This window comes from Carcharodon carcharias, chromosome 3 (assembly GCF_017639515.1).
Source record: "Carcharodon carcharias isolate sCarCar2 chromosome 3, sCarCar2.pri, whole genome shotgun sequence".
Lineage (NCBI taxonomy): Eukaryota > Metazoa > Chordata > Chondrichthyes > Lamniformes > Lamnidae > Carcharodon > Carcharodon carcharias.
In genome coordinates, this window is record NC_054469.1 from 42,954,342 (window position 1) to 42,971,302 (window position 16,961).

Consider the following 16,961-nt stretch of genomic DNA (forward strand, 5'->3'; position numbering starts at 1 on the left):
AGTGATGCCCACATCACATGAAGGAATATTTTTAAAAAGCTATAAATTCATGTATTTTGTAATTACATCTTGAAATCCAAATTATTCTGAAGTTACAAAACAAAATCCAGACACCAGAGAGCCAGAGGCAAGATAACTTCTACCTTGAACAGAAAAATGAGACATGTCCCAAAAAGCATTAATATGTTTGCCTTACCATTATGAACCTTTATTTTTTTTCTTTCTTACTCCATCTGATGTTTCCTCGTTCATTGTAGCTCTTTCTTAACCCAAGATCTATTTGTAGATACAGAGTTTTCACCACTGAAGGGAAACCATTTGGCTCATGCCTGTGCTAAATGACATGGGAACTCTGCACTCCATTTCCCCTCAGCCTTCAGTATATGCCTCTTTACAGGTTTATCTAATTGCTTGTTTGATGCTGAAAAAGAGAGACATGTTGTCGAAGCTCTTCATCTTGCACTCATCAGGACAATTGCAAGAATAGCAAATTGCAAAGGGAACAATTTATGAGAAAAGGAGCAGTGTTGATTGGTTGGCAAGTGGACTCTGATTGGTTAAGGCATTGCCATAGTGAATGCACCAGGGAACAGTTATCCCCAAGCTTTGGTTTAAATTCAAAAAAGTTGACTCTTAATCCCTTATTATAATTGTAGAGTCATGCACAACTGGCCATTTATCCTATTATGTCTATGCCAGCTCTTTAAAAGAACTTTCCAATTAGTCCCACTCACCTCTTTCCCTCTAGCTCTGCAAATATTTCCCCTTCAAATATACATTCAATTCCCTTTTTAAAGTTACAATTGAATCTGCTTCCATCCTTCCAGTGTGTTGTGATTAACAGCCACTTGCCCTTTATGCTTCTAGTACTGACCTTCCACTTTCTGTCCTTGTTACAGAGCAGTATTATATTATTTTCACAATTTCTCTCAAAGTCCTTAAATAATTTTAAACATGTTAGATTTCCCTATAATCTTCTCTGCTACAGTGAATACAATCCTAGATTTGTTTTTACAAGTATCTCATTGTATCGTATTACCTCTTGAATCAAATTTTCACAGGTTAATTTTATTTTTACGAATAGGAAAAATTAATGTCACAATTACTAAAAGGCAACCATTTTTCCACCATAGGTTTTATTGTTTAAGAACAGGATAAGGCCTGTGAATAGATAAGAAGAGATAAGAGCTTAAATGAGACTTGCTGGTCTCAGCATTATCCCATGGATTTTCCTTGTCCACCTCTTATTCCATTATACATTACATTATGCAAATCTATCACAATTGTATTATGTAGGCACTTAAAACCAACTTGCTGAAATGACCAAAACGTCTGTGCAATAAGCAATGAAAATTATAGCCAAACACATCTTGACTGATTACCACAGACAGCATCACACTGAAGTGAGTGAAAAGAAAACTCTGCCAGCGTTAAAACATAATATACAATTTGGCTTCAAAAGTGCTGATTCATCCTAGCTAGATCTGCTTTTTCATTATGTGAATTCCTTATATTATGGTGGAATTCTCGGGTTCAAATGTATCAGCAAAAAGCAGTGACGTGCATCATATGGCTTGCAAGCCACTTAGACTCCACCTCCTGTCACCTGTGGCTCTCTGCAAACTTGCTGTTTCATGCACCAGAAGCCATGGCCTGTTCGGAGGCAGGTTGTTGACTGGAGGTGGAATTTAGAGCTGTTCCCACTCCTCCACTCGTTCTCCAGAAACAGAAGTCCGATTACACAGCTTCCATTCAACAAGTGAAGCAGCCATGGTAAACAACAACAAATTTCCCCCATACTTGTTTTTCATTTCCTGGAGGAATCAGTGCCTAACCCCTACTAGAGAAACTAGTAAAAGCCGCAGTAACGGGATGGAGATCAAGCAGTCACTACATGAAAAATCATGGACAAAAACCCACATCCCATTGCTCCATGGTGCCAAGTGCTGTAGCATTCCAGCTGTGTTCCACGGGTAAGACATTGCTTTAGAGGGTGGCCCTCTCTGCATTTTGTTATCATGCAACACTAGCATCAAGCTGCAGTCTGTAAACAGACATGGCGGTGGTGGCAAACAAGGGACTTAAAATAAACATGGGAAGAAAAAAAGCTTAAGGCACTCAAGTAACTTCAAGGAGACCGGGAAGAAATGAAACAAAAGAGACAGATTCTGATAAGAATTTTCCATTGTTTTACAATAAAAAATACATTCATACAGAAATATAACAATCTTGCAAAAAACGATTTCAAATAAAACCTTGTAAAAAGATTTCAAATAACAAAATTTTACAAAGAGGTTTGGAGATAAACAGGGCTTTTAAAAAGAAATGTGAAACATCAATAATAAGAACAATTTTAATCGCAAGCCAAAGGTCATATGGTTTCATTAAGGCTCCATTATCCACAGAACAGTACAAGTACTGCTCATTGGCAAGTTAATAGAAAAATAGTACGTGGCCTAACCTTTTCTTCCAGTGAATTCAACCTTTTTTTTTTATATATTGCATTAAAAAGCACAAGCTGATTCAAGTTTTTAACTTTCTGTCATTGGCATCCTTACTTAGTGGCTTGTTTAGACTAGGTAGAGCATAGCATACACATGCAGAGTTTACAAAATGCCATAAATTGTCTTCAAAAAAGCAGCTGCCTCTTATGGTTTTGGCAAATAAAAATGCATAGAAGGAAAGGTGTGTATGTCTCTGCCCTCAAATCCATGCGTTTGTGTAAACATTATATCATCCAACTACATTCCTCTCCACCACCAACCCCAGCCCACACTGGGTCCGACAATTTAATCAGCAGCAGTTCCTGATGTTCAAGGATTTTTTTTTTTTTTTGTGCGTTTTTAAAAATACCCAGTTGATTAAAATTCAGTAAGTGACTCTAGTTGGCCTTCGTGACTGTAAAACACAATGGTTTTCTGACCATATTCACAACCCTGGCAATCGCGTTTTCACCTGCCTGCTAAAATGCATCTCAGGGACATCCATTGATGGGTCAAATTAAGATATTGCACTCTAGACAGCTCAATATCTAATGTGCCGAATCAGCAGGCTAACCAAAGGAAATTAGTGCTAGCAAAGGCCCCAGCGAGCCACTTTATCTGATTCATCCCATGCTAGAGTCTCTCCAATGTCACTGTTAACCATTATAAATCTTCCGTTTTACTACATTAGGGTTATAAGCAAAAATGCTTCTTCCGAATTAACAGTGCTTTACAGCCAAGCAATTTGTCATGGTCATCTTTTATCCTTAGAGTACTAGGAATGTGTTACCATTAACAGCACATCAATATATTTTTATAATATAAAAACACCTTTAATAGATCATTTTAATACATTATATTCAGTCAAAATAAAAAAATAAAATAATATTTAATACTTGGGTAGACAAAAATTGGCATTTAGTACTCAGAAGATTTAAAGAAAAGCTTTTTTTTATTGTTTCCATGTCAAAGACAGAAAGAGGCATAGAGTACAAGATCATGTGATAGGGAGCCTTAATGGAGCCCAAGTCACCCATACCCCTGTTTGGTGACCCACATGAGATTGCTACAATAGTGTAGCAAGGTCACTTTCATAAGGCACCATTATTTCATGTCAACAGTGCATTAACATTTAGAAACCAGAAATTAGTCCTCAGGCATAAATAAAAAAAAAGACCAAAATTAGCTGCTTAAGTAAATCAGTTGCTAAGCTATAGTGGTATCCAACCAAAAAGTCCAGGCTTCCTTTACGTTATGTAACATTTGCCCAACTAGATTTTTTTTTAAAACTGCACATAATTGGAATCAAATTGCAGTCCCCAATTACAAAGAATGAAAAGTGTACAATCCCCAGAATCATGCAACACCTTTCTATTTATTATGAAAGTTATAGTTGTGTTATATCCTTAATACACAGCTTATACAATGGATTACAAATTAGCTTTTTTGTAGCAAGTGAACAAGGCTACTCGACACATTGCACATTTATCAGCTGCACCAGACACCAAAAGCTCCTCTCACACGGGAAAGGGGTCAGTCTCCTGTCCAGGTTCAGCGCCTTCCTTAAGGCATGGAACAACGAAGACATTTGGCGGTTATCCCATCTCCAGGTACGTCCCTCTCTCTAGTTTCTCTTTCGTTCGCTCTCACACACACTCATCCAGCCCATTTTAATGCAATCTTACCTCACCACAAGAAAAAATCATTGGTTCCTCATCATACAGTCAACCCAGTCAACAATGTTCTCAGTACACATGCTCACAGCAGGGGCTTGGCAGCCACTCATACAGTTAGGTACCAATGTATGCACTCAGGAAATACCCAAGACACCATGTACCACAGTTGCTATGCTGCGACTCACACTAACAATCTCTGAGAACACCCTGACAAAAAAGGCCCTGGAGGCTACTGGGTAGGGTGCAAAATGGCATGCTTTGGCTGGAGCATACGTTCCTCCTCGTGTGGCAGTTCAATTGTGAAGCTGAATCGCCAACCGACTTTTACTTTGGACACTTTCAGATGTGTCTCTTCATGTGAAGGGCCAAGTGGTCAGACCTGGAGAAACACCTGAGGTGGAGAGACAAGGAGCAAAAAAAAAGGAATTACATTGGGTAAAACACAATGTCAAACCAGTGTAGCTTTTCCTGACTGATCTACCTGGTACAAAATGTATAGCTCCAGCACTAGATTTTTACACTGTTCGGATTCAAAACTCTGCTCAGTTTTAGATGGCTCCATTCCTAAAACCAGTTTTGTTTTAAAAGACTATTCAAGAGCTTTCAGGTTTCAATCTCAGACTGCTTGTTGCTCAAATTAACCAGGTTCCACCATGCCATGTGCCTTACAATGGTCAAGCATTCCCCCTCAGTGGCAGCAGAAAACCAGGTGCTGCATTTTAAGCTCTCCTTTGGCCAAATAGGAAGGTGTGGCCTCACCCGCAAGTGCTATCCTAGCTGAAAGTGGCTCTCTGGGAAAGTATTGGAGACATATTGCATGCAATGCTAGCCCGTACCCTTCAATGCTGTTTGGTTGAAGAATGAATGGAGGACTGACTACAAGGTATTGAATCATTCTCCCTGCTCCCTCCCATCTCCCTCTTTCCATTCATCACTGTGGTATTTTCTTCTTCCTAATCTATTAATTAGATTACTCCAAGCTCACAGTTAGAGGCCTGCATAGTCGCCAGGGAATGCTTTTCCTTTCAAGGAATTATGGGTAAATAGGGTCAAGGATTATGATGCCCAGTGACAGTGTTTGCCCACAATCCTTAAGAATAACAAAGGACTAGGTCAAAGCAAGTGAGCAAAGAGTGCTCTGGTCACAAGCATAATAAATAGACAAACACATTAACCACTCGGCTTAGTTCCACTCATATCATGATTTCTAATTAGTTTTAAACAATAACAGTATTTGCCAGCAGGAGAATTATTTTGTCATTCAAAATTCTGAAAACTTATATTCCTTCCATATTCAATATCTGGTTCGCCCAAGTGTAGCAGCTTGACTGACAATGTGGCTGAAAGTGCTGCAACATTGTTACCTCTGACATTTGCAATCTAATTTGTAATGGTGCTGAGAAGATTCTGAGCGAAGGCAAATGGGCTTTGCTTGAGACTACATGTTGTACAATGGTTCTTCTGTGCATTTGTGTCAGTTTTTTTTATTGTGTTGATTGGCAAGAAAACTAGGAATTTGATTCCAAGTTCTTTCATATTTTCTATTCTCCACTTCCACCATCCCCCCTCTTTAGGACCCCTTGTGCAGTGATGCATGTTCTTTTATTTCTCCCCTTGCTTTCCCACTCTCCTTATCATCATGTTTCCTCAGGTACTGAGAACAGGGAATAGACAAATGTGACCCCTCTTGTGTGGCACAGAGTGATGAATCCCCGTTGAGCTATGAAATGCAGCAAAAATTAGCCTCTAACAAAAGGGAGTTGCAAGTCTGAGCAGTTTATATATTCATACCTGTCACAATGGGAGCATTTAAATGGTTTTGCCCCAGTGTGTTTCCTGAAATGCCTTGTCAGTTCATCACTTCGTGCAAATCGCCATTCGCAGCCTTCCCACGAACACCTGTAAGGTTTTTCACCTGTGGCGATAAAATAAAGGCACGTTATGCAGCAGAATGCAATTTGCATCCACACAAGGAGAAACTGCGCCATTTACAACATCAAACAAAAGAAGTCTTTTCAAAACTGTCACATTGAGACATACATACATACACTCTACCGCTGTTTGAATACACCTATTTGATTAACATGTTACCTTGTCATTTGACAAAGCGCAGGAGATGCTAACTCTCAAATACCATCAGATAAGTCCAATATATTTTGAAATTTTACTTTGCAATAAATACTTGGTCTCTGGAATGCTTTCGGGAAATCAGCCACGCAATAATTACTACTTTCCATTACACTGGTTCTCTAATCAATCCATAGGCTGACAGGGGTGGTGGGGGAGGGCAGAGGTGGCAGGAGATGGGCAGAAAGAGAAAGAGAGAGAGAGACAGACAGACAGACAGACACAGAGAGAGAGATAGAAAGCAAGAAGTGAAAGGATGTCAATGGGTTCTATGGATTCTGATCTTTGTCATGCAAATAAGTTCGTTGAATGCACTTTTTTTTGAAAAAATGATACTAAGCAAATCACAAACAATTGGTCAAGACAATATTTACCATTTCACCTTTTTCTTCAAGAGTGCAAGAACAGGGAATCGTATTCAAATACTATTCATATTTAAGGTCTGATGCACACGTTATTCGCAGAATGTTAATGAGCATGCCAGGTTTATGATTGCTAGGAACATAGCAAACCATTGGCAGCAACAAAACTACTGACAGCTTTGCTTTGTCAGAATGTTAAACAGAGGGCAGTTCTCCTATGGCATTGTGTGAGTGCAAGGGAGCCACAGAGAGGCAATTAGATGTCTGTATTTTATTTAATAAGCTATGCAATAATATTGTTTCAAAAGCTGACAACTGCATTACATATTAAGAATGAAACATTAATTAAATCCATTTGCAAGGAAAAAAATTATGTAGAGGGATAAAAAAAAACAATCAGCCTAGGGCCATTGGGACTGTATGCAGTAATTGGCATTGCAATCTTAAACAATCATCATCTCAAACTTCCGACCACCATGCTTCCTCAGAAATTGGATTGTAGCACTTAAGCCCTGTCACAATATTTCCAACTGCTCAGATTTTTTAGTCCTGGACAGAGATTACATAAACCAGAACTCAGCTCTTTCCCATATTTTGAAGACTTGGAAATTATCCTCAATGAGTTGTCTTAAGTTTAGGTTTACAATTATCTTCAGTGGATAGGTGCAAGCTTTCAGGCAGCTGTTTTTGCATGGTTCATTCTTCCATTTATGATGTAAAGAAGAATTTTTTAAAAAATAAGCATGGCCCTCATCCCTGTGCCTGCTAGACTATTGGAATGACAGCTACTCGAGTGGCTCAGGTAGGCAAAATTCACAATTCATGCTCCCGGCAAACCTTGAAAAATAACTTGGCCCATTCTGACACTGGAGCTGGGGGCGGGGGGATTTGAACCAGGATGTAAGGTATTTGACCGTAGGAGCATGAAACAAAACAAAATGAACGGAGGCGAATTGTACATGGATTGCTGCTCGTCAGATCTCAAGAATGTGCATCACTAATTTGAGTTATTTAGGGGAGATAGAAATATTTCCCCTGCTCACGTCAGCTATTCACATGCAGGGGAAAAAACGTTAAAGAAACAATGGATTTCTCACAGAAATTGACAGCACAAATTGATTCAAGCTTTATTCATGCCTAATTCCCCAAGATTTCTCTCCCTAATAGAAACGTAGAAATATAGTCTTTTGCAGTTGGCTTTTTTTTTAATAAATGCGCCAGTCCTATATCAGGTAACTCTCGTCTGCCACTAATCACAGGGGGCATCTGGGGTATGGATTACCAAATAAAATTAGCAATAGATTTAATAGTAAAGTGATTGCTTCATCAGCAAAAAATTTTAAAAATTGCACTAAGCTGATTTGCAACACATGTTGTCACCAATTGTTTTGAAAGCTGGCCTGAATGTTAGGTCAAAGTTTAGCATTGACCTGTTATTTGGCAGTGTGGCAAATATGTTTCAGCTGTTTATCTATACTCCCCTCCCCTTTTTAGACCCCATACTACCACACTTTCTCACTCTGCAGGGAGGCAGGTAACCGACAGCTCTCTCAGCTCACAGTCCATGGTGTTCCATGACTACACCAAATAATTTAGCAAGGCACAGCAGCTTGCACGTTCATTGCATGTGGTGCAATTGCTGCCAGTGAACAGTTTTTACACAAGTCTCAATGACATCGCTGGTTATGAGTAGGTCTGAGGAATATCAAATCATTTGCTATGTCCATGAATGGCTAAAAGGAGGTGTGGTCTCAGTTACCAACCAAGTGAAAGACTCTGCGATGGAAGAATGCTCCGACACACTGCTTGACATTCTCCCTAGAAAGAAGATTGCCAAGCCTGAATGTCAATGGAGGCTGGAATTCAGACGTGGGTCCTTTATTTGACTGTCCAACACTTCAACAATACACCTACTGAACTGGCTCTTGCCATTTAAACATACATGCAAAACAAGATTTGATCCTTTTTATGGAGGCTGCACATATTGCTTTGAATTGGGTGGCATCTAACAAGCTGAGATTTAATTTAGTGTTTACAGCAAAACTGTTCAAAAGGACCCAATGAAATTCCTCAACACAAAATAGCCATTTCTCTCTCTAACCAGAATATAAAGTGCTACTCAGTTGAAGCACTCACACACTTTTTGACATTTTACAGCATTATTCTTTGAATCATAGAATAGCAGAATCATACAGCACAGGACGGGACTATTTGGAGCATTATACCTCTGCCTTTTGATTGAGCTGGCTAATTCGTCTCAATCCCATGCTCATTCCATATATTTCATAAACAGCAATGCTTAATAACAATCTGAACAGCTTGTGCATCAGGCCTTAAATATGAATGTCATTTGAATACAATCCACTGCGTTAACCCCTTAAATAAAAGGTGAAAAGGCAAACTTAAAACTGGCAAAGTTACATCAGTTATTCATCCTTCTGCATCCTTACACAATTGCATACTAACCTGTGTGAGTACGTTGATGTGCTTTTAGATGTGAACTTTTGGTGTAAACTTTCCTACATCCATTGAAATGACAGCGATGAACCCTTCTCCTCCCATCGGGTGATGCTTCTCCATTTACAGGACTAGATTTTTCTAATGGTTTTGTAGCATTTCCACTGCGACTTTTAACTGGTGTATTCAGCTCGGGAATGCTTGCTTGCAGGCTGCCCCACAGCTGCGGAGAAGACTCCTTGGTTAGCTCTGGAGACGATGGTGGGGTGGAAAGAACCGGAGAGTTTACACTTCCAGAGTTTGCCAGGACAGTACTTAAGGGGTTTGAGGTATAATTTACTGTAGGCGATAGCTCCTCTGAACTGTCCAGTGACTCACTGCTTACATCGGAGCTCATGCTGTTGGTCTCCAGGTTCTGACTTTCCTGGGCCTCGTCTTCCAATAAGCTTGCATTCTTCTTGTCAGTTTCATCCTTGTCCCCACAGACCATAATGATTTTGCTCAAGAGGTCATCCTGTCCGTCAAATCTAAAATCAGATGCCGAGACGTAGGGCTCACTTTGAAGGTACCGTTCCAACTCCAGGCAAGTCTGCAGGGAAGAAATATATGAAGGTTACTAAAGTGGTCAAGATTTCTTGAAGGACCTCCCCTGGGTCTTTGTTGTCAATAGCCAACAAATTACCTTTGACTGTTCTCATTCCAGTTCTGTGTGTATATTCATTTTAATAACTTACATTTGCATTGCACCTTTATTGCAATAAAATGTCCCAAGGTGCTTGAAAATATGGATAGACATAAAAGGCATTCTTAAAATGATGTTAGTATTTAGCTGATCTAGTCCAAAATACACATGCAATAATATCCATTGTTTACAGAAGCCAGGAAGCCCATTCAGCTCCAACACACAATTTACCATTCTTCTGTTATAGCTACTCTGAGGTTTCTAACTACCAATTTAAATTATTACACAAAAGGGGAGGGCCTTCTTCATAGCATCTAACTTGTCATTAAGAAGGATCTCCTGTACTTTCAACAGATACTATATGTCTTTTTGTTTTAAAAAAGAGAGCATTTTTCACCATGTTTTTCTGATCCAATGCAAACAACTGGAATAAGGAGCAGATCAAATGTTCACTTTTTAAAAAAAATTCTGAACCAGCTTCTGGTGCCTGACATAACAGACAACAGAAAGCCATATTTAGTAAGGCTGACTCACAAGCTGTGCTGGATTCAAAGTACAGGCGTGCTAGCAAAGCTACCAGAGAACCACAGCTTCCTGTATGTGTGGAAACATGACCTATCAGCTATTTCAAAGAATTTCAAGCACAGTGCAAGGAGTGGATCTCGCCGGCTAATAGTCAAACTGAGAACTCTTGGCCTGGTTCGCCTTCATTGTGTGTGAACGAAAATGTCAATTAGAACAAAAAAGTGTAGGAAAGTGCTCCTCAACAGGATGCAGGAGAGGAAATTACTCTGGAATGCTCTAGGGAAGTCCCATAGTGCAGAGTGCAAAATATTTTTTTCCTCTTGCTCCCTCAGTATCTTTGACCAATAACACTGAGGGACTGCTATGTGAGTCATTGTACTATCACTTCAATCCAGAGGATACTTCCTACACGTTTCTGCCATCTGCACAGAGTTCCTCTCTTATAAAAAAAATGCAATACCAGGATGGCATGAGCAACAATCAACAATATCCTCTTTCCCTGCAACCCCCCCCCCCCCCCTTTAGCAAACTTGCTTGGCTCAGCATTTAGCAACCATGCACACAAGAGCAAATAAATCAATACAGGAAGTTCTTTAAGGAAGAAAATAATCAACTAAACATAATAAACAAAGATGATTTGCATTTGCAACTTTGGCTTCCAATAGTGAGAGCACAAATGGAAGCTATCACCAAATGTACTCTTAATTAAAAGTTGCTGGATTCAGATGACTTGATCATTCAATTGTCAACACTATATCCCCACTTTGCAGTTTATGTCACTTACTTCAAATTTTTTTTGTGTACAGAATCAACTATAAATTACTGGTTGTGGACCGTATCTAAGTGTGGACCTCAAATATTTGAACTGGCTTTATTTTGCTGTTATGACCGTATGTGTTCCTCATTTAATATTTCACAATACTTGATCCCCATATTGTATAGGACATAAATTGTCATCACATCTACAGTGTAAGAGTGTTTATTGCAATCGATTGTTCCTGGGTCATTTTGCATTAAAGCTCATGAATATGCATGTATTAATTTATTTTCAGACAGCATATTTCCACCGATTGAAACATTCAAAAAGTCGTGTCCAACACTCCTATCTTCTCCTCCAAACCTTCCAGTAAACACATTAGCAACAAGACTGAACTGTAGATTGTTGTAGTAAAAATGCCCCTCAAGGCTAAGCGAGGACGAATTTGGCCGTCTGCCCAATCCTAAATGCCTGAAGGAAACTACTTGGATCAATTTCAATCACGTACTGAATGTTTCAGCTTCTTTTGAAGAACAGGGGTTTGGGGGTGGAGGTGGAGAAACGCATGCAATTATACAACGCAGGAGCTTTAAACAAACCGTCGGCATGCATCTCAACGCCGTTCAAACCATTCCTGGTCCTCGGCAAATATGATGAGTATTTGAACTGGGTTTATCTTTTGCTATTCTTATGGTAATTCGTGTTATCTCGCCAGAAACATTACAGCAAGCTACTTGAACAACATTCCTTTCAACTACGTTTGTAAATAAGAATAAAACCACCAAGTCTGGCAAGCCTACTGATTAGGATTTTTTTAAAAATATATAATCCAACAAATGCAGCAATTGCTAATCGTTCGTCGCCGCCTACCCTTGTTCAGGAGGCTCGGCGACTTGACAATAGCCAATACAGTTCTAAAGTTTTTTTTAAACACTTGGCAATTTGACAGTTGCTGTAACTGGCAAATTTGAGTCAGAGGACTGGAGTTTGCTACAAGTACTCTAACCCATATTTGCTTCATGCAGAATAGTGCAGCCAAATTTCAACCCCCAGCTCAACAGTACGTTTCAGCTGCAAACAATGAGTGTTGAAAAGTGTAAAGTGGGGGAATCACTTCAATTTTCAGAATCACCACGGAGTTGCACAAATGCATGTCATGGTGCAGGACCCACACATACACACACACAAACCAAGCGAAGGGTTTTTCCATTCAAAAATAACTATAATATTCACCTGCTGCCAGTATTCTTCAAGTGATGCCAGACCTGAAAAGTAGCCAGTGTCGTGCACAATCTGAAGCTCTTGGAAAATGCTGCATCTGGGTAGAACATCCATACTGTCTGCCTCTGACTGTAGCTGCTTGTGTTGGTACTTCTTTCACAAAATGATTCTTTTTTTTAAAAAAAAAGCGGAAGGTAATTGCTTCTGCCTCCCTTCCCCAAATACCGTGCAACGTATCTCAGCAAAGCACAAGGTCACAGTTTGCACCAAGAAGGTATCCCGATACGAGCCCGTCAGTCAAGGAGCCTGTGGCAGAATGAGCAGGAGGAGATGAAGTGAGAGCCTCCCCTTCTCTCACACTCACTCATATAACATGTACACACCGTCAGCGCAGCGCCGCTTCACTTCCCTATTGAGAGCTTGAGCTCAGCGGAGCGGACACAGCCCCACCCCCTGCCCTTCTCCCTCTCCCTCCACCACTCCCCCCTCCCCCCATGTGATCACCTCACGCCGCAAACCCCGCCCCTCCCGTCCCGCTCCGTCACACAGCCAATCACGCCGCCCCCCCCGAGAGCCACGTCCATGATGTCATGGGCGTCCAATCGGAACGTTCGACGCACCCTGGAGGGGGGGTGCCCCCCTTCCCCGGGTGAAGGCGCAATGTCACGGCGCCGCCCATTGGCTAGCCGCCGTCCCGCCCCTTTCCCCGCGCCTCATTGGTGCTGAGTGGGGCAGGCTATTTTTAGCAGGGTATATATAAGGCGAGAGAAAGCAGAGCGGCTCGCTGTAGCGCTCAGTTGCGATGCGCTGCAGAGTGGTAGCGCTATAAGCTGGTTCAAAGGCGGCGGGGGGGGGGGGGGGAGTGGAGAAAAAAAGGCGCTGGGCATTAAGCGCAGCCGCTCCAGCATTGCGAACTCCGCAAAGCTCTCCACTTTTTTTTCAAAAGCTCCAACGGTTTTGCTTTGGTGACAGCTCTGGCGGTTTCTTTTTTTTAAAACCATCTGACGGTATCTCACTTGAATTTTGTTCTGTTTAAATAGTTCGCACCCCCCGCCCCCCCTCTAATCGTAGAAGTTTTATAAGTGAATCATGCTAGCACAAATTCTGAGTTTAAAAAAGTTTACCTTGCACCTAGCGGTCAATTGAATGGTCTGACGTTCTTGGTCAATATTTCACACAGTTGCGATCACCTTTATTAGAACAAAGTAAAGCAAAATTGATTTTAAAAAAATGTTTTGCGTTTGAAATCGTCACTCCTCTGAAGTTTCAGTGCAGAAATGCAAAGGAGTCCATTTGGATTACAGTTTGGAAATCTTCATGAAAAAAAGATTTTTTTTCTCTGGTTCTCTGTTTGAAAAACCTGCGAAGAATTAAGCAAATTCTGTTGCAAAACCATTATTGTGACTAACGTAATGTGCATCTGTTCTCTACTTCCTCCACAAGTAGCCAAGGCAATTTGGCTGGCTTTCCTGTTGACTTACTATGTGGACAGTGCAAATCTAGGCCATAGAGGGACCCATTCCACCAGATTGCCTTATGATCGGACCTGACTTCTAAGATGTTCTGCTGGAAGCGATGGTCATACTCGCCCAAATATGGGACGTGTATTATAATAGCATACCGATCATGGGATGATGTCATATGATGTATTTCTTTATATTTGCATCCCTGGTGTGTTCAGTGTTGTCATGCCCATAGGAAGAGTTGATATCTATAGGCCTGTTTGGCCAATGTCATTGAGTTTGTTATTCTCATCTTTTCATGGCACTCTGAGCCAATCTATGCTCTGGTAAAGTGCACAGCAAATCCAAACCCACCCCCACCCAACTTCACTGGTCATTTTGAAATAACTGTAATTTATGCAGGTTGGTGGATGGGAGGATAACCAGGAGAGTATTTGAATAGTTTAGCCTGCAACGAAGGCATTGGATGAGGGTTTTGTCAGCTGGTGGACTGGGGCAGGAATGGGGATGGGCAATGTTATGGAGGTGGAAGTCTTTGGAGGGAATCAATTGAGAAGCGCATCTCTGGGTCAAGCAGGGCGCAGAGGTCGACAGCTCCACATTATACCGAACACCCCCTCCTCCCACTCCCCCCACCTCACTAATATATTAAAAAATCCTCTTCCTGACAAGCGTGAAAGCCCAGGGTTAGGCGAGCAGAAAGAAGCCTCCCCATTCCATTTTTTTTTTACTTTAAAAAGCTGCACAAAACCAAATCATGTTCAGGGTTTTATAAAAAGAGCATCAAATAGAGCAACAAGGAAACTGTCAAATTTGTATGAGATATTGTTGAGGCTACACTTGAGATACTGTATGTATTTCTGGATAGCCCATTATAGAAATGCTGTTAAAGCCATGGGAAGGGTACAAAGAGCATTCATTATGATGATACAGGAATAAGAGGTTTTAGTCATGACGAAAGGATCAAATAAATAACATTCTTTCAGGAAAGATTAAGGGTTAAATAAAGAAATACTTATACAGCACCTTTCACAACCACAGGATGTCCCAAAGTGCTTTACAGCTAAAGAAGTACTTTTGAAGTGTAGTCATGGTTTTAATGAAGGAAGTGCAGCAGCTAATGTATGTACAGCCATATTCCACAGGCAGAAATGTGGTAATGACAGATAGTCTGGTTTTATGATGTTGATGAAGATGAGAATTTTAAATTTGAGGCATTGTGAGTCAAGATGTCAATCAGCAAACATAACAATAGTTGGTGAATGGTACTTGCTGTGGGATAGGACGAGTTTTGAAATAACTGAAATTTATGGAGGTTGGTGGATGGGAGAACAGCCAGGAGAGTACTTGAATAGTTTAGTTTGCAACAAAGGCATTGGATGAGGGTTTTGTCAGCTGGTGGACTGGGGCAGGAATGGGGATGGGCAATGTTATGAGGTGGAAGTCTTTGTAGGGAATCAATTCAGAAGTGCATCTCTGGGTCAAGTAGGGCGCAGAGGTTGTGCTGACGCAGTGACAGTAAGAGAGATAGAATTTGTGGCAAAGGTATGGACTTAGTGGAGGGGCTGAAGACAATGACCCTCCTCACTCTCTTTACCTACAGCCCTCCAAGGACTCCACATTCCTTTAATTTTGATCTCACTATCAATCATCATGTACATTATCAACCCATTGCCCTACCAGCAAATGTGGCCAGCCTTCAGTTGCCTAGGCTCAAAAATCCAGATGTTTTTCCTTATCTCTGTTTCTGTTACCATCCCTTCCTTTTAAGAGCTTTCTTAAAACCTTTCACTGAAGCTTTTAGTCATCTCTTCTGATATTCCCTTCTATAGCTCAATGATGATTTTGGTTTGATCATGCTTCAGTGAAGCACTTTTCGACACTTTTCAATGCTTAAAGGCACTATATAAATGCAAGTTGTTGTTGAAAAGTTTTAAGCAAGTCAATGGTGTAGGATTGGGAAATTGCAATCAGGAGAGCATAGACTCAGGACTAACACTAGACAAAAGAAGCCATGCGTTAGAAAATTTATTTTGTCAAGTTATAAGAGCATGCAAATTGGCTATCAAGGCAGATATTATAACATATTTTAAAACGGGATGGGATAATTATTTGAAAAGGAAGAATTCATTGAAGGATAAATTAGAGAAGCAGAGAAATGAAATGACAGTAGACAGCATCAGCTGACAAAGATTCAACAGGCCAAAAATACTGTAATTTCTATAGCTTGCAATTGTCAGTTGTTTCTGTTGAATGGTCTAGTAGTGTTATGCTATCACTGAAATTACATTTTTTGGGACATATGTAGCATTCTGAACAATACAATCCAGGAAGAATGTGAATAAATTAAGACATTTATGAATTTCAGCACAATCCCAAGATTTAAAAGGTGTTGTGCAGTCTTCTCAAATAGAAATAACATTTGGTTAAATATATTGTTAAATAGTCAGTCACTCATTTATAGTGGCTGAATAAGTCAAATTCTATTTTTATCACATATGATTCCATCCATTTATAATTAGCGCCATTGGTTTATCATACCTGAATTATTATTAGATGTTTCTGAATTAATTTGGGAATGAAAGTCTCTGCCTCTCTTTTTTCTGTGAAAATCATTAATTCATGGCTTGTTTTCTGTGCATCTATTCAAAGACTGTTTAAAAATGAATGTTTCCTTCATTGATATGTAGTACGAGTTCTGATGAAATGGCAACTCTGTTTCTATCTTCACAGATGCTGCCAGACCCGTTGAGTATTTCCAGCAGTTTCTGTTTGTATTTCAGATTTCCAGCATCCACAATATTTTGCTGATGTAAAATTAAACTGTTCTGGTTTAGGCCACAGTATTTCTGATTGTAATATTGGACTGGAGGTAGACTCCATCATTATCTGTAAAACTTTGTTTAAAATCAGGCAAAGTTATGTTTTAGGGCAGTACATCAGTACAGTTTATCTAGAATTACTTTCAATTCCTTGAACTTGTTGTCACCTCCTAAATACATGCCCATCTTTTCCAGCACTCTATGTTTGAGCCTCGCAAATCAGGTTGCCGCAGCACTGAAATCAAGTCAAAAATCACATCCTATGTGACTGTGCCCTGATACACTAACTCTCCTCACTCTTCTTGGCCTATCTAGTGCCGACACAGTTGACCACACTATTAACCAGTATCAATGTCCTATTATTCAACTTGGTAGGACTGCCCTCA

General features: G+C 40.3%; 1 protein-coding gene across 1 annotated transcript; it reads right to left on the reverse strand.

Moving 5' to 3' along the window:
• Nucleotides 1–2,166: 2,166 nt before the first annotated feature.
• On the reverse strand, nt 2,167–12,730 carry LOC121276165 (Krueppel-like factor 6). The gene is made up of 4 exons (XM_041184236.1): nt 12,303–12,730; nt 9,115–9,694; nt 5,951–6,074; nt 2,167–4,550 (listed from the first exon to the last, which is right to left on the reverse strand). The coding sequence occupies exons 1-4, from the start codon at nt 12,402–12,404 to the stop codon at nt 4,499–4,501; spliced, it is 858 nt and encodes a 285-aa protein (XP_041040170.1). The 5' UTR covers nt 12,405–12,730; the 3' UTR covers nt 2,167–4,498.
• Nucleotides 12,731–16,961: the final 4,231 nt, after the last annotated feature.